Source organism: Nannobrachium achirus, assembly GCF_963921795.1.
Source record: "Nannobrachium achirus genome assembly, chromosome: 4".
NCBI classification, from domain to species: domain Eukaryota; kingdom Metazoa; phylum Chordata; class Actinopteri; order Myctophiformes; family Myctophidae; genus Nannobrachium; species Nannobrachium achirus.
In genome coordinates this window covers 58,969,428-58,988,214 of record NC_137813.1, presented here as the reverse complement: position 1 = coordinate 58,988,214, position 18,787 = coordinate 58,969,428, and the positions used below count along the sequence as shown (strand labels likewise).

At 43.3% G+C, this 18,787-nt stretch overlaps 1 protein-coding gene across 1 annotated transcript in view; it reads left to right on the top strand.

The window, feature by feature from the left end:
* LOC308283037 (cytosolic endo-beta-N-acetylglucosaminidase-like) overlaps positions 1-18,787 on the top strand; it is a 48,211-nt gene that overhangs the window by 24,524 nt on the left and 4,900 nt on the right. The window contains exons 14-20 of the mRNA XM_080723422.1: positions 697-1,086; positions 4,022-4,125; positions 12,042-12,153; positions 12,707-12,891; positions 14,324-14,466; positions 16,948-17,047; positions 18,209-18,320. Of these exons, the coding sequence (XP_080579548.1) occupies positions 697-1,086; positions 4,022-4,125; positions 12,042-12,153; positions 12,707-12,891; positions 14,324-14,466; positions 16,948-17,047; positions 18,209-18,320 (1,146 nt within the window). The remainder of the gene's footprint in view (positions 1-696; positions 1,087-4,021; positions 4,126-12,041; positions 12,154-12,706; positions 12,892-14,323; positions 14,467-16,947; positions 17,048-18,208; positions 18,321-18,787) is intronic.

Genomic DNA, 18,787 nt, shown 5'->3' with positions numbered 1-18,787 from the left:
TACTAATGCATCTAGCTAACTAACTGCAGTATCTATCCCCTCCTTGTTTTAACATGGCTGGGATGTCTAGCTCAGCTAGGCTAGGTTTCCCCTGCCATCGGTGTGTGAATGGGTGAATGCAATGCACAATCTACGTAAAGCGCCTTGGATAAAGGCGCAATATAAATGCACCATTTACCATTTACTGTAGCACATGCTGGAAGGGTGCAGGAAACTGCAGTGGCGTCAGTTCAGCAAAAGCTAGGGTATGGCAAAGATGGGAGTCCTCATGGAAAATAGGCATTACATTTTGGATAACACGGTTATATTGTGAAAATAGCAGATCTACATGCTCACAACGCCTCGCAGATGTCTGAAAAAAAAAAAAGACGAAGACTTTTGTCAGTTTTTTACACAGGTTTCTATGGTTTCTTGGGCTGGAATGGTTTTTCAAGTGCAGCTAAACTTAGCATGTTAGTAAACGTGCCACAATTAACAATAATGCATTGCACCTGTGCAGCTGACCTGCGGAACCTGGTAATATACCATTTTGTCAAGCTGGGGAGAATACAAGTGTGGAGAATATAATATAATACCTTGTTAAAGTGACCATGTTAAATGTTGCATTTGTAGTTATTTTACTGTAATTTAATAACATTTAACACTTCATTCCCTATTCAGGGCTTTGATCTACTGTCTCTTTGCCCTCCCCGTCAGGTCCTGGACGAGGCCAGCCTGTCGGCTCCCCTCCAGTCGGTCCAGGGCGTGTGCATCTACGACGTGGTGTGGCTGCGGAGCGTCGGCAGCAGCAGCGACGCCAGCAGCCTGGTCCTCAACGCCACGCTGCGCTGGAGCTACCCGGCGCGGCTGGCGCGTCACTTCAGGGTGTACTGGCGACGCCTGCGGGGGCCGGACCCCCGGGTGCCCCCGGGGCGGCCCGAGCTGGTGGGCCGCTCCTACTCCACCCTGTTCCGGGTGACGGAGCTGCCGCTGGCCGAGCCCCCGGGCCTGGTGGAGCTGCTGGTGGAGCCGGTGACGCGGGAGGGCTTCCTGGTCCCAGAGAGCCACTGGGGCAGACGCAGCCTCAGCTACACCCAGGAGCAGAGGGTGGAGACGTCGTCATCATGAGGGACTCGGGTCTCAGTTTGTCTGCTTGGGGAAAATCTTCATGAGACAGAAATACATTAACAATAATGTGTTTCTGATTCACTATGCAATATGTATTCATATTTTCCGGTGTATTTGTATTTGAGGTTCTCTGTATTCATGGGTTGCATTTGGAGTCCTACGCAGTCCATGTTGAGGACCAGCACAGGTGTTTCAGTTGTCTGATTGGTTAATGTTCTAATCTACACCAATCAGCACACTTGTGTTGGTCCTCAACACGGCCGCTGTAGGACTACAAATGCAACCTATGAATATTCTTAATTAGTATCCCATTTTACATAACTTTGTAATCATTTAAAAAAGGTGCTATTTGGGGGCCCCTGTTGGTTCAACCAGTTTATGTGGTCACCGCTTACTGTACATGAAATTATTTTGGGGGGTCCCCAGATGATTAACTTAATGTGCAACATTGTTTTCTCACTCAACAGTAAACAAACCAACATAAAATGTAAGTGCATAGAGGGCAGAAATTGTGAAAATAGCGTTGCGAGGCGTTGTGAACCATGTTTCACAAAATGTAAGTGTCAGGGTACGGGGTCCCCACCAATCAAACTGTTATCTCTGCCAGGAGATGAAGGGTGAAGGGCCTCTTTAGCCTGGTCTATAATCCATCCATGTGGGCCTGGGCCCGACAGGGAGCCATTCAGTTGAAGGACACCTTCCTCCCTTTCTAGAAGAGTGTTGCAATCTTACCAACGGAATCAGGGTTTGTACCAGCCTGAGGAAGCGCTGTATGAGTTGTCTCAGAGAGAAAGAAAAGAAGCCCAGTCTGCAGACTCTGGCTGTTCAATGGCACCACATAGCATGGCTTTAAAGTCCTGCAGTGTTCTCTGTTGCTCACATGTTACAACAATGGACTGAAAGACTGCTCACAACCAACAGCCAGACTTGTACAGTACAACTTGTAACCAGAACAGAATGTGAGGTTCCATAATGGAATCATATTTGAACTGGGAAGAACCCCAGACTTTGTTCCACTGATATAGTGAAAACAGGCAAATAAGCTCAGGCTTTGTGAGCTTGTATTTTCACAATATTTGCCTAATATTTACATATTTGATAATTTGGCATTAAAAAGTCAAATCAAATTGGATCTTTAGAAATGTGCAGATACCCTGTATAGTATACACCTATACTGTATGTTTGTTTACCGTCGAGTGAGAAAACAATATTGCACATTAAGCTAATCATCGGGGGACCCCTGCCATAAAGAAGACATTGATGAAGGCTTACTATATTGCTCCATATTGACTTAATTTAATTAAAACAGTCATCATTTCCTGACAAAATTCCCTGTCAACTTCTTTTACAATGAGCACGAATATGCATTTTATCTCAAACAAAAAAGGCCAGCAGCATTTACAAAAAAGAAATGACTTTATTGTTCAAACAGCAACGATTTAAAAAGATGCGATTAAACGTGACAATTTGGTTGATCGGAGTGCTGATAACGTGTCCATTTGTGATTGTCAAGGCATTCCAGCTGCCATCCGGGGGACGTGAGATACTCAGACCCGCTGGGTCACCATCCTCAGCATCTGTAAAGCCATGGGTCCCTGGTCTGACGGAATCTGGCAAAAGCAAATCAGCAAAAACGTTAACCAAATCTGGATGATTGGTGCAGTAAACACATCTAGTGTGCCATTTTTTCAACATGAACAAAATGTGAAGGTTTCTTTTTTCTATATTAACTCTATCCGTGCCAGAAGCAAAAATGGCTCCAAGGTCCATGTGCCAAGATTTTGTATGTTTTTCTTTACTGTTGAATGGGGCCTCATTCAAAAATAATTTTGTCAATCGGACAAATGGTTCCAGAGATAGAGCTGAATGAATCAAAAAAAGTGTCCACCAGCTAGTGAACACACATTTTCTCAAGCAGCCACACGAGGGAGCCAGAAAAGCATCTCTGATCTCAGGTCATTTTGACATCTTTTCAAAATCTTTTTGATCTAAAGACCATTGGCACACAGGGCCCTTTGAAAAATGATGTTCAAGTTATCTGTTAGGGGAAATACAGGGGTAATAGGAGGTCGCGCCAATTCTTGGCTTGTTGGCATGTTGCCCTGAGGCGTCTTACTAGCCCATTTAGGCCTAGAATTATTGAATGCTTTAACCAGTGAAAAATAGCAGATATACAAGCTCACAGCGCGCTGCGAGCTTGTAGATCTGCTATTTTTGAAAAAGACGTGAAAATGTGTGCAAATCTTTGAATATATATATTTTCAAAGCGAACGTTTGAAACTCAAATTTTGCTTCTGGGTGGTCCCTGGAACTAGATATTTTGAAATGGGGGTCCGTGGCCAAATAAATATCATTTTGGGGGTCCTTCACGTGAAAAGGTTTGAGCACCACTGACATAGTAGTCTCTCAAGAACAGACTAACTGAGCTCCAGTTAAGTGAAAAGGACCTTTTCTTTGACGATGGCTGGCCAGATTGCTGACATAGAAACATAGGTTTTTTCCAAAAATCTTTTACAAAAGACACTTATAGAATCGGGTCAAAATTCAAATTTTCACGATTTTTCAAAAAATAGCAGATCTACAAGCTCGCAGCGCGCTGTGAGCTTGTAGATCTGCTATTTGTCGGGCGCCCGCTGGCCTGTTGGTCAAGGCGCATACCACATACTAGGCTATGATGCCTGCTGGCGTCGCCGGTTCGATTCCCGATCCGGACGACCTTTGCCACATGTCATTCCCCATCTCTCTCCCCATTTCCTGTCAGTCTACTGTCCTATCAATAAAGGCATAAAAAAGCCAAAAAAAAAAAAATCTGCTATTTGTTTATATTTAAAGCATAAAATATTGCGTCATAATGTGTTCAGGGCCTAAATGGGCTAGTACAGAATCTATGGTTTACCATGTGTCCTGCTTTGAGGATCCAGTAGAAGGAGAAGTTGTGGTAGGTCTTGCAGAAGGCTCCGGTCAGGCCCGGGGAGGCGGGGTCATCCAGAGCCGTCCATCTCAGCTTGCTAAAGGCTGGTAGCCCCGCCCACTTCAGCCGCTTGACCCACAGCTCCTGACCTGAGAGCAGAGAGGGAGCGTCACAGTGCATTCAACGCATACTCTGGTGTTTCTCAAACATTCAAATTTCAAGGTCTCCCCTTTAACTCTGACAGTGTACAAATGGAACCAAATGAACCCGTTATGAACCCTAATGGGTTCATTTGGTTCCATTTGTACACCGTCAGAGTTAAAGACTTGCATGGGTCAATTTAGACCCCCCTTAAAAAAGGAACCCACAGAGTCCCTGGAATCCATTTTGAGAACCACTGTTCTACTCTATTGCATCCTGATTAAAACAGGGGTTTTCAAACTTTTTTTTTTGACTCGGGGCAACCCCTTTTTTTAGAATCTTAATTGGAGAAATATCCGTTTCCATTCAAAACTGACTGAAAATAACTTTAGACTTGACGTTTAACCACTTGAACCCCAGCATCACTATTCTGGGTGGGAAGGTTCACCAAAGAATAGTAGGTCTACAAGCTCACAAGGCATCGTGAGCTTGTAGATCTGCCATTTTTGATGAAGAGTGTTGACCGCAGATGGAAAAATAACTCATCAAGTACAGTGCAAATCAGGTCTGTTTTACTAAGCATAGTGAAGTGATACTGATGAATTCCAAATGTTATCAGATTATTCTGAGGCACCCTTGGACTGTGGCATCCCTGGATTAAGAGTGATAGTCATGTCAATGCCTTTGGTCCAATTATATAATGTCATAAGTGGGATGTGGCATAAGTTTGAAGTACTTTTAAGTACACAGAAGCATACTTGGTAATAGGGATGGTACGTTACGCGATATCACCGTTTATCGTGATCAAAAACACTCACGATAATCGTATCGTGGCGATTACATTTATCTTCCTCTGTCATGCACTGGGATCAATTCACCTTTTATTAGCCGAGCTGTATATCCGGTACCACTTGAACCCTCTATAATTGGTAAAAGGTACTTATAATATATGTACTTGATACATCTTTTTTTCACTCTATCAAATGTCTTTGCCAAAAAATAGCCGATTTACATCGCGTCGCGACACGTTGTGAGCTTGTAGATCTGCTATTTTTGAAAAATCGTGAAAATTAGAATTTTTTGACCCGATTCTATAAGTGTCTTTTGTATCATTCTAAGATTTTTTGAAAAACCCTATGTTTCTATGTCAGCAATCTGGCCAGCCATCGTCAAAGAAAAGGTCCTTTTCACTTAACTGGAGCTCAGTTAGTCTGTTCTTGAGAGACTACTATGTCAGTGGTGCTCAAACCATTTCATGTGAAGGACCCCCAAAATGATATTTATTTGGCCACGGACCCCCATTTCAAAATATCTAGTTCCAGGGACCACCCAGAAGCAAAATTTGAGTTACAAACGTTCGCTTTGAAAATACATAATACACTCAGAATATACACAGACACAGCCTATAGATACTGTGTATAGGTCATTACATTTTTCTCAAAAGGATTTTTGTTTTTACATTGTGAAATGATTTAAAAAAATGATTTAAAAAATGTTGGCAAAAAGAGAGGGAAAAAAAATGCTGACATTGACGTGACTCCTTTCTAAATAATAGGACTTGTTATTGCATTGGGTTCCGCCCTCTGTTCAACTCAGTGAGTTGAGAATGGAAACACTGCCCTCATGTGGATTCTTTCATATCACACTGTAACACTGTTAGTGAACAAAGACTCGGTGGGAACGATTCCTGTCACAATATAGAGCCGTTTAACACTGTTACTGAACAAACACTCTATAGCAATGATTACTGTGACAACGTGGAGCAGTTTAGTGAACACACATACTGTATATAGATGAGTGATTCCTTTCTACCACGAGGCAGCAGCAGCAGTGCAACATGCATGGTGCTTCTCCAACACAGACTGGTGCACTCGCACTTCCTGGTGTGTCAGGTGAGTGACTGGGGGAGAATTCCTTGGCTACAGCGCCGTCTATGGATGGGGACCTACTGATAGGTTCTAGAGGCATGCAGTCTACCGCACTTCCAGGGGGTTGGGGGGGGGCAGCGGCCTTTGGCCGCTGCCTGGGCTCGCAAGTCCGGCTTGGTGCCGTCCCCCCACCTCGGCGCCTGACTCTGGCTGGAGCTTTCCAAAAAACAAAAACAAAAAAAAAAGCCAGCTGCTGAGCTGACCTGCGCAGCGTGCGTGCGTTCGTTCAGTGCAATGTGAATGCATGTGACTTAGGAAGATAGATAGATAGATAGATACGTAATAAACATGATTTGGTACAAGCTCAACTAAAAGGAGATCCTAGTAATGTTTTTGGCTTATTTCCACAGGGAAGTCATTCACGAATGAACTAATTATTGATATAGGACTGTCATAGGTATACAGTGTCATTGACAGTACAGTTCACTGGTACAAGCTCAACTAAAAGGTGATCCTAGAAAAGACTAAGTCAGGGGGAAAAAAGGGGGAAACAATTTAAAAACGAAAACAATAAAAACAGCCGATCTACAAGGCTGCATGTGGGCTTGTGGATCAGCTGTTTTGGGTAAATGTGGGTTATTTATCTAATGCAGTATTGATCCCTTTATCGAGTGATTGATTGAAGACTTTATGACAGTCCTTGCCCTCCACCCATCGATTCTCACATGGCCCTCCTCTTCTAGCGCCACCATGAGGCCGAAACTCTTTCTGGACACTGCTCCTACAAATCTTGGCCTAAAATCACACAAATCGGTACACACTTGCTCTACACTCATGTCATCAACATGGATCTGTCCCATTTAGCGCCACCTTCAGGCCGATTTTTTAAAACCCATTTTTGGACACTACTCATACAGATTTTGCCCTAAAATCACGCAAATCGCTACGCAGTCAGTATATATTAGGGAGTCTTACTGGTTTAATTATTTATTTATCTATTTATTTATTTACTTCCCGACTATGTTTCCGAGACTGATTATTTATTTATTTATTTCCCGACTGTTTCCGAGACTGATTATTTATGTAATTAATTATTTATTTATTTCCGCCCCTGGACTCCGCCCCCCCCCAGGCGTCTGCCTATCGATCGGCTGGGCTTTAAAGAGCCATAACTCCGCTTTGCAGCGTGCTACCGTCTCCAAACTCGCTGTCTGGCTTCTCGTGTTACTGGTATTAAATAACACATACAAGCTCACGGAAGCTCCATCCAACTTCTGCGCAATGCATTATGGGATGTTGGAAAGTTGTGGATACTAGCAACAGAGTATTTATTTAAATAAATAAATAAATAAATACATAAATAATGGATGAACGAACACATGAATAAATAAATAAATAAATAAATAAAAAAAGAAAGTGTGTGTGCATGCATGCATGCATGCATGCGTGCGTAATTACTGCCTCCTCGTTAAGAACCCCACACATTTAGGCAAATTCTTTCTTTCTTTCTTTCTTTCTTTCTTTCCTTCCTTCCTTCCTTCCTTCCTTCCTTCCTTCCTTCCTTCCTTCCTGTAAATGAGGCCGCATGACAATGCTAATGAGGGCGTTAAGGTGGGTTTTCCAGCGCGTAAAAAATGCAGACGACCGTATGTAAATGAAGGGGAGGAGCTTAGTCGACATATGCAAATTGGGGGCGGGGCATGGTTTGGAAATGCGTGTGGGCGTGGTTCGCATACATTATGCTCGCATACATTATGCTAATGAGGGCGTTAAGGTGGGTTTTCCAGCGCGTAAAAAATGCAGACGACCGTATGTAAATGAAGGGGAGGAGCTTAGTCGACGTATGAAAATTGGGGGCGGTGCATGGTTTGGAAATGTGTGTGGGTGTGGTTCGCATAAATTATGCTAATGAGGCTGTTAAGTGGCGTTTCCCAGCGCGTAAAAAATGCAGACGACCGTATGTAAATGAAGGGGAGGAGCTTAGTCGACGTATGCAAATTGGGGGCGGGGCATGGTTTGGAAATGCGTGTGGGCGTGGTTTGCATACATTATGCTCGCATACATTATGCTAATGAGGGCGTTAAGGTGGGTTTTCCAGCGCGTAAAAAATGCAGACGACCGTATGTAAATGAAGGGGAGGAGCTTAGTCGACGTATGAAAATTGGGGGCGGTGCATGGTTTGGAAATGTGTGTGGGTGTGGTTTGCATAAATTATGCTAATGAGGCTGTTAAGTGGCGTTTCCCAGCGCGTAAAAAATGCAGACGACCGTATGTAAATGAAGGGGAGGAGCTTAGTCGACATATGCAAATTGGGGGCGGGGCATGGTTTGGAAATGCGTGTGGGCGTGGTTTGCATACATTATGCTCGCATACATTATGTTAATGAGGGCGTTAAGGTGGGTTTTCCAGCGCGTAAAAAATGCAGACGACCGTATGTAAATGAAGGGGAGGAGCTTAGTCGACGTATGAAAATTGGGGGCGGTGCATGGTTTGGAAATGTGTGTGGGTGTGGTTCGCATAAATTATGCTAATGAGGCTGTTAAGTGGCGTTTCCCAGCGCGTAAAAAATGCAGACGACCGTATGTAAATGAAGGGGAGGAGCTTAGTCGACATATGCAAATTGGGGGCGGGGCATGGTTTGGAAATGCGTGTGGGCGTGGTTTGCATACATTATGCTCGCATACATTATGCTAATGAGGGCGTTAAGGTGGGTTTTCCAGCGCGTAAAAAATGCAGACGACCGTATGTAAATGAAGGGGAGGAGCTTAGTCGACATATGCAAATTGGGGGCGGGGCATGGTTTGGAAATGCGTGTGGGCGTGGTTCGCATAAATTATGCTAATGAGGCTGTTAAGTGGCGTTTCCCAGCGCGTAAAAAATGCAGACGACCGTATGTAAATGAAGGGGAGGAGCTTAGTCGACGTATGCAAATTGGGGGCGGGGCATGGTTTGGAAATGCGTGTGGGCGTGGTTTGCATAGATTATGCTCGCATACATTATGCTAATGAGGGCGTTAAGGTAGGTTTCCCAGGGCTTAAAAAATACAGACGACCGTATGTAAATGAAGGGGAGGAGCTTAGTCGACATATGCAAATTAGGGGCGGGCATGGTTTGGAAATGCGTGTGGGCGTGGTTTGCATACATTATGCTCGCATACATTATGCTAATGAGGGCGTTAAGGTAGGTTTCCCAGGGCTTAAAAAATACAGACGACCGTAGTGAGCATTCGTTCCACGAACGCATTCATTCAATGAATGAATGAATAAATAAATAAAGTGCAAACGAACGAGCGAACGAACGAACGCACGTGCACGCACGCACACTTTATTATTTATTCATTCATTCACGCACGCACGCACGCACACTTTATTTTTTAATTAATTCATGAATACAGCCTGCGATATGCGTGAAATCTTGCAAGCACATTCCCACTAGGTCAAGGAACAGATGCCTCCCTTCTCACATTGGCCTGTTATAGCGCCACCAGCGGGTCAACTTTTGCATAACACATTTTTGGAACAAAATGCCTCAAATCATGCATGCAGCTAATTTCAGTAACGTCAAAGAGAGCACTGCCTGCGATCTTGACATTTTGTACTTTTATAGACATTGTTTTCTGGCTTGAAGCGAGCCCACAATTGTTTCGAAGGAACAATATTTTCTAGTTGTATAACTTTTTTCTCATTTTCCCCAAAAATGAAATATCCCTTTAAAACCGGGAAAGGGTCTGTGTCATTTCAGATTTCTCTAGCTATTCAAAAATAGCAGATATACAAGTTCATAGCGCAGCATGAATGAACTTGTAAATCTGCTATTTTTGACTCTTTCCCCTTAGGCTCAACCTTCTTCCTGGAGAAGTCTCTGGATTGAATTCCCACAGATCATTGAAGTCCTGGTTCCAGGTACGGCCACCAAATATGTGCACCAAAATCTTAAATTCCAGAACCAATCTCTTAATTAAATGGTTTTGCATGTTACTGGACATAATACATTATAGCAGCTGTGTCTCTTACAATACACATCAAGTATTCACTTGATCACTCTCTAGCGCCCACACACACAGTTAATAATTGATTCATGTCCACATAAGAGATACAACACAAAGAAAACTATTTACAAGGTGCTGTAAAAATGTAGTCAGAAAATCTTGAGCAAACACACACACACACACACACACACACACACACACACACACACACACACACACACACACACAATAAAACAAATACACAAAAAAAGAAATATTTACAACTTTAAACTTTTATTTCTTTTAAAATAAGATATCAAAGGCAACACATCTGCTATTATTAATAATACCAGTACAAAACAAAAAAAAGAAAAGAAAAATGTATGGGGGCAAAAAGAATATACAAAGAACAGAGCATGACAACGACGACAGCTTTGGAAGTTATATAATAATAATGCTGCTTGAGACAAAGCCATAGAACGGATGCTCAGTGGAACATGACGTCATCCATGTGCTCCTTAAGGTCCAGCAGCAGCTCTGTGTCGTCAGTACATTATTTCCACACTCACTTTATCCCCCCTTTCAGGTATTGTAATGTAGGGATGGAACAATAAGCGATATTATCGTTTATCGTGATAAAAGAAACTCTCACGATAATCGTATTGTTGAGATTTAATTTATTGTGAAATTATCCTCCGTCATGCACTGGGATCACTGGGATCGTTGCGACGCGTTGTGAGCTTGTAGATTGGCTATTTTCAGCACGCAACCAAGTGTAAAATCAGCCATTACAATATCATCAAGGCCTGCCAAAATACATTTTCGTCGCCTAAAATCTTACGATATTTAGTCGACTAAAATTAGACTAAAACTCAAACCTTTCAGGTGACTAAATTATGACTAAAACTAAATGACATTTTATTCAAAAGACTATGACTAAAAGTAAATTAAAAGTTGCTGTCAAAAACAACACTGCAAGGGAGAAATGCCCATGAGCATTTGAATGCCCAGCAGACTTGCACACTAGAAGCACCTTAACATTCCCTGTACCTTCACTGACTTGGTTTCACTCAACACCTAGATTTTTCCGAAGGCACCACCATATCCATGTACTTCCTAGAAAATACTAATTTAAATCATCTGCATGTCTGTGGCGCCTTTATCCAAAGCGCTTTACGTGCAAAAACTACAAAACTATGCAAGGCACCAACCTCCTCATCCGTTCAAGGACAATTTGACACAGGAGGAACCGTGGATGGAACCAGATGGCTCTACCCACTGAGCTACTGCCACCCCCACCCTCTAATTCCTCCTTTTGGTGGTTCAAATGTGAATTATTATGCTCCACACTTCTCAACCATTATGGTCGGAGGCAACAGCATCTAAAGGAGACGTACACACACTCAGAGGCGAGGACATTCAGACTGTACGGGTGTTCTCCACAGATTGTCAGACTAAAAAAAGATGGAGAATAAGCTGTTTAGATCATTCCACACTGCGGTAATAAGTTAGTTAGTCTTGCGTAGCCAGACAACAATTCCACAATCTCTGAATGCAGCTCCTGAATGGCGAGTAATGGAAGCTGGCATTTCCGTTCATATAAATACGTGAAAATATATTTTAAAATGTCACTTCTGGTAAGCAGCAAGCTAAATATGCTTTGATGATTTTTATTTATATTAGGATAAAAGTGTGCAATGTTAGAAACAAAGCGGAAGTGGGGAGGAGGCTTCACTTCCGCTTTATCCGGATACTCATTATAACAGTGGTTCTCAAAGTGGGTCTAAATTGACCCATACAAGTCTGTAACTCTGACAGTGTACAAATGGAACCAAATGAACCCTACCGGGTTCATTTGGTTCCATTTGTACACTGTCAGAGTTAAGGGGAGACCTTGACATTTTAAAGTTTGAGAAACATTGCATTATAAGACCTCCGTCGCCCCAGACTGTATGACGGGAGCATTTTGCAAATCGCGGGAGTCAACAGTCTGGCCAAGTGAGACTAGTAACAAGTGCACTGTGTTTGTGTCCCATCCTGTCTGCAGGTTCTGGGCTCTGCTTTCTGACTTCCTGTACGTCCACCGGCCCTCCTCGCCTCTCCCCTTCATCTCCTCTTTCTGCCAGGGCTTCGGCAAGGCCCTCTACTGGAGGGGACAGGTACTGCAAGGTCTTGTTCGGTCAAGGGAGGGAGGGGGCGTCCATAGATATAAAACGCTAGATACCTCATCCGCCGCTGCAGTTCATTGGAGTGACGTGTAACAACTAGGGGGTCCTCAGAGTTACTACAGGGGGTCCTCCAAATCTTTAGAAGTTTTTTTTTCCTCCTTTCCTCTATTAACCACTAGAACCCTAGCGTCCATATTCGGAGAACTTTAGCCAAAAATAGCCAATCTACAAGCTCACAACGCCTCGCAGTTCGGCAAAGAGATTTTGTGTAGAGGGGAGAAAGAGCAGATTAAGTACAGAGTGAAAGATCAGATTTATTAAATATTGACGGTTCAAGTGGTTAAATATCTGGAAACACAAATTTACACGAACCCAAAACACACTGACGCTTGTGCTGTCAAACGACGAAACCTCAGTGTGGTACCTATGGGGTTGTGGTGGTCCCTGCTTCATCTCTCTCTCGACTAAGGGGTCCTCCTCGGCCTGAAAACGTGGAAGACCCCTGCTCTAACGATTATAGTTGTTGCTCATGTGTGTCTTGCAGCGGGAGGTAGGGCAGAGCTGGTTCAACCTCAGTGCCCAGGAGCTGCAGCCGCTCTACTACAACCACCCTCTGGAGGGAGGGGGCTGGCTGAGGAGCCGAGGCTGCCCCGAGGACGCCTGGAATGGGGGCTGCTCTCTGCTGCTGGAGGGGGTCCTGCCCGCCGGCCTCCACAAAACATGTGCCAGGTGTGTGTGTGTGTGTGTGTGTGTTATTGTAAAATTAACCACACAAACCCTATCGTCCCGAATCTGGGCATGCCTAGGGCTGCCTAGGATGTTATGACATTTTACATGACTCAAATAATAGCGATTAGAGTACGTTTACCGGTATGTTTATTCAGCCTTCAGCATGATCGCAGGTTTAAAAAGACAGGTGCCATTAAAACACTGAATTATTTTGCTGGTGTGATTACAATACAATACAAAACCGTTGCTGCTAAAAACCTGAAACAAACAAATTGTTTAGTGTTCATTGCTTGGTCCAGGGAAAGTACTACGTCAGGGGTCTTCAAGAGGGGGTCCGGGACACCTAGGGGGTCCTCAGAGTTACTACAGGGGGTCCTCCAAATCTTCCAATAATTTTTATATTAACAACTTGAACCCTAGTGTTCATATTCTGAGACCTGTAGCCAAAAATAGCCGATCTACAAGCTCACAACGCCTCGCAGTGCAAGGCGTTGTAGATCGGCTATTTTCGGCAAAGAGCTTTGGTGTAGAGGGGAAAAAGAGCAGACTAAGTACAGAGTGAAAGGTCAAATTTATTAGGTTATGATGGCTCAAGTGGTTAAATATCTGAAAACACAAAATACACTGATGATTGTGCTGTCAAACGATGAAACTATATGGAATATATGAACTGGTTGTGGGGGGTCCCTGCTTCATCTCTCTCTCAACTAAGGGGTCCTTGGCCTGAAAACGTTGAAGACCCCTGTACTACGTCATTCCAACATTTATTCAGACCTTTTCATTCTTGTTTCATAATTGAGTACCTGAGATGAAAAAAAGTCCATATTTAAATTGATATCTTTTTGATTTACCAGACCGTAAACCACAAACTAGAAGATTCTTTTTACTTAACTCATATATATTAGTAATTATAAGACATAATACTTATGGAAAGTGGAGAAAAAAAAGAAAAATGGTATATCTCCAAAAGTTTGTGGAACAACAGTATAAGTCCGTACAAGCGATATTCAGCAGACAAAGGGAGCAGATAACATTATAACAGACAATTGAACAAAATAAGGGGGGAGTGCATTAACAATTTAACAGATTCAAAATGACTAGTTTGTGGCTTACAGTCTGGTAAATCAAAAAATATCTATATTAAAAAGAAAATTAAAATATGGACTAATGCCTCATTCACATACAGAAAAGCCAAGCTAATGGTTTGCTTGGTAATTCAATGTATTCTCTATGCAAACCAGCTTTTAAAATGTCCAAGCTGGAAAAAAAGCTTGGAATTTTTTAAAGCTGGTTTGCATAGAGAATACATTGAATTACCAAGCAAACCATTAGCTTGGCTTCTCTCAGTGTGAATGCAGCATTAGACTGTTATTCGTCTCAGGTACTCAATTGTACGACAATATCTCTCTCCCTCTCTCTGTTTCCGTCTCAGGCTGTTCTCTCTGAACGTGCCGCTGGCTTCCAGCTCCATGGTGTCTCTCATCTACAAGCTGTCCCCAGGCATCACAGTGTCTCTGGAGCTGAAGACCACAGACGCCAGCCTCTGCACGCACAAGGCAGTGCAGGACGTCTCCAGTACGTTTACACAACAGGGGGTCCGGGACCCCTATAGGGGGTCCTCAGGGTTACTACTGGAGGGGTCCTCCAAATCTTTATGTGATATAGAAACTTCTTTTCTCCTTTTTGAGCGGTGGTCAAAACGCTCCTATACGTGGCCGTGTGTGTGGGTCTGTCTGTCTGTATGCGTGTCTGTATGTAGCCTACAGTACCTTTTGTGACCACACATGTTAAGGGAGGGGCGCTGTTGTTCAGGCCAGGCCAGACACACACACACACACACACACACACACACACACACACACACACACACACACACACACACACACACACACAATATATATATATTTGTTTTGCTGTTGCGCAGCCTCCACGACCACCGCTCAGTTCACACGGGTGTGATTTTTTTATATTAACCACTTGAACCAAAGTGTCCATATTCGGAGAACTTTAGCCAAAAATAGCAGATCTACAAGCTCACAACGCCTCGCGCTGTTGTCAGATGTCAGATGTTTGGTGTAGAGGGGGAAAAGAGCAGACTAAATACAGAGTGAAATGTCAAGTTATGTATTGACGGTTCAAGTGGTTAAATACGTATCTGAAAGCACGAATTTACATGAATCCAAAATATTCAAACAATGAAACCATATGGAATCTATGAAAAGGTTGTGGGGGTCCCTGCTTCGTCTCTCGCTCTCAACTAAGGGGTCCATGGCCTTAAAACATTGAAGGCACCTGTCCTGGAGGATTAATGACCCAGTTCACGTATACGGTTTACAAAGCCTGATATTAAATACCATTGCAAGCTGTCAGGGACGAGATATACTGTAAATGCATTAGAGTCACTGCATTTAAGCACTTACCCCAGCATCCATATTATTTGAGGGTCCCAAAATAGCAGATATACAAGCCAACATGTGCCAAGGTGACCCATTGTGAGCTTGTAGATCTGCAAATTTTGGCTAAGAGATTCAGTGTAGAAGGAAAAAAGCAGTCCAAGAAGTACTGAGCCAACTCTGGTCAAGTGTAGAGGGTCAAGACAAGTGGCCAACATAAACCTTGACCATTTCCCCCAAAATGTCTTTACGTTTTGTCCATAATATCAGAACAGAATGTACCTGAAACAGTTTGTCTACGTTTAGCTGTAACTCGCTGTATCGTTTTTGTCATCATTCAGTGGGTTTACAAAAGTCGGGGAAATTAAGATTTACTATTCTGCCCCCTGGTTTACAACTTGAGTCGGCTTATGCGACTCAAGGTCGCCTGAGACGGCGCGCCTCTGTCATGGTCAGTAACTATAGTTTACTAGTCCTTACCCGTTCAAAGATATGAGCTCCGAAATGATGTGCAGTGTGTGGGTTATGGGATGTGCACTGTGCACACAGTTTATGAGGGATGGAAAGTAACTTTCTGGTGCTTGCATGATAATATGTAGGAGCATCAATGTAAGAAATACCCGTTTCGTTTAATGGCTACAGAGATACTGTGTACCGATCTACATGACAACATCTGAAAGAGGGCCAGCCAACACCCCCCCCCCCCGCCCACCCACACACACACACACACGCACGCACACGCACGCACACACACACACAGAGCTGGTTAAACATGTTGCCCCATGCTAGATGCAGAATAGATATGCCTCATGCTAGATGCAGAATAGATAGTAGTTACACCATAAAAATGCTAATATACAGCATATGATTTGTGAAAGTGACAAACGGGCTTCACAGTTATGTCAGGTGTGTTCATATGCTAATGGTGATGCGATTTCAGATCAATTGCTCCAGCCACTGAGGAGAAACGCTGTGACAGACACTCAGACAGACAGACCGACATTCGCAAAATTATAGTATAGATATGGCGGAGCTACTAAGCCCTGTTGGTAGGTCATTTATCTCCCAATCAATGGTGTGATTAACCCGTCCGGTAGCTCAGTATCTCCGCTACTGACGTGACAAAGTATCATTCAGTATGTTGATATAATTCGAATGGGGGTGCATTTGAATTAGAACAGTAGCACCTGAGTCATATATTGACATGGCCAACATAGGGACGGCAGGCTTAATACAGATTTAACCTTCATTCCCACCGGACACGATAAAGATAACGATAACAATAACGATATGTCGGCGTTCACATCAATTATGACTGCTTTATCATTGTGGTGTGGACACTGCCATCCACTTCAATGGAAAACAATATATTTTTTTATCATTGTCTTTATCGCGCCCAGTGGGAAAGGGCCTTTAGCATGGAGGTGAAACTCTCCACTGTTCGGTCTTTATGCGTCGAGCACCGAATGCATATGTGCTGGAATCCAGTTTGTGTTGCTGTGCAAATCACACGTACACTTTACTAATAGCTGTGTGTGTGTGTGTGTGTGTGTGTGTGTGCCTGCCTGCCTGCCTGCCTGCCTGCGTGCGTGCGTGCGTGCGTGCGTGCGTGCGTGCGTGCGTGCGTGCGTGCGTGCGTGCGTGCGTGCGTGCGTGTGTGCAGCCACCAGTAGGTCTCCCAGAGTTCTGGATACCAGCCACCACTTGGTTAAACAGCTCTCTGAAAGGTGTGGTCAGTGGAATCCAGACAGCTGGACTGTCAGGTGAGGCCCCCCTCTGTCCCCCCCTCCATCCCTTTCTTACACCATTATGCTTGAACTGCACCTTCTGTACATAGAATATAACGTGAAGTTGAATATACTAACCTGTTGCTCTATAACGTGAAGTTGAATATACTAACCTGTTGCTCATAGAATACACTGTGAAGTTGTTTACACACAGTTAGGTTAAAGACAAAATGCTGTTGGTGTGTATAAAATACCAAACCTTTATGCACATGTATATTTGATGATGCTCTTGTTTTTTGCACACTTTCTTTTGCTTAAATCTTTCTTTGTCATTCTTATTACTTTTAATATTGTTATTATACATACTGCTGCATTGTCTGAAGGAAGCCAAACTAATTAAGTTTTACTCTTATGTACCTGTACGCAACATGTAACATTAAAGTCCACCTTGAACCTTGAACCCTGTCAACAATGGAACCACACATAAATACAATGGTTTAGTGATGAAAAGTAGTGATGAGTCATCACTTTTCACTGTTTAGTGGGGGCCATTTTAGTCCAAGGAATGTTTTTCGTGCAAAACACATACTTGCAATGGATTCAGAATCATGAAAAACCCCTAGTTTGACCCCTCATATGCTACTCACCTAAAGGGTTACTGTCACTTTAAGAATCATCTTAAAAAACAAGTTAATATTTTTATGATGTCATTGTGGGGATGCGCAATTATAAGCCAATCAAATTAATTGTCTGTATAGCCTGACTGTATGACTACTTACTGTACTGGTCAGCTGTTGTTGGGGGGCGAGGGGCATATTACACTGTGACATGAGCTTCAGACTGTTTCAGACCGTTTTCAGAGAAGCTCATGTCACTGTGTAATCTGCCCCTCAACCCCTTTAGGTGAAAGTATCCCTTTAAAGAAGATTACTTTATTGCATTTTTGTTTTTCCTGTATTGTAAAGTTAACGGGACAACAACTTTAGCAGCTGATAACACCAATTTATCTGTGTCTCTGGAAGGGTTATCACACCAAAATATAATCTACAGATATGGAGCTTCTCAAAAATGCTACGTAACCTTTGCCACCTTTCCGAGAGCAACATCTCTATATGGAATCCAATTCAATGACTGAAATCAGTGGAGGATACTGAGAAAGCTAATCTGTGTGTCTCCTGTGGGTGGCGCTGTGGGCAGGTGTTCCCAGTTGGAGCTGCTCGGCTGTGCACTGAGGGAGGTGTGTGTGATCATAGAGCGGGAGGGCGAGCCTCATGACACGCCCTTCAGCTGCCGAGTGGGAGAGTTCATGGTGAGGTCACGTGACAATATTCTTCTTCTTTTCCTTTTGACTGTTCCCTTCAGGCAGGGGCGTGCAGAGAATGTTAGAGAGGTAGGGGCTGACATTTCTAAAAGGGCCTTATGGTGAAAATATTGAAAATAGCAGACCTCCAAGCTCACAACGCGTCACAGGGCGACGCGTTGTGAGCTTGGAGGTCGGCTATTTTCTGTGTTCGATAACACACTAAACTAAGCATAATCAAGTGAATACTGTAGATGTGGCACACAGCATGTATTTCCACACAGGGAGGGAAATTCTTTCAACATAAGATGGTGCATTGAAGTTCAGGAGAGTTTGGACAAGACGATTCTCTTGAATGCTGCCTTCAGGTATGGCATGGAAAGGGGGGCATTTTGCATTTCTTTCACCACATTGATATTCCTTTGCCTCAGGGCATTGAACACATACAATGAATTATATAACAATAACATTGTATG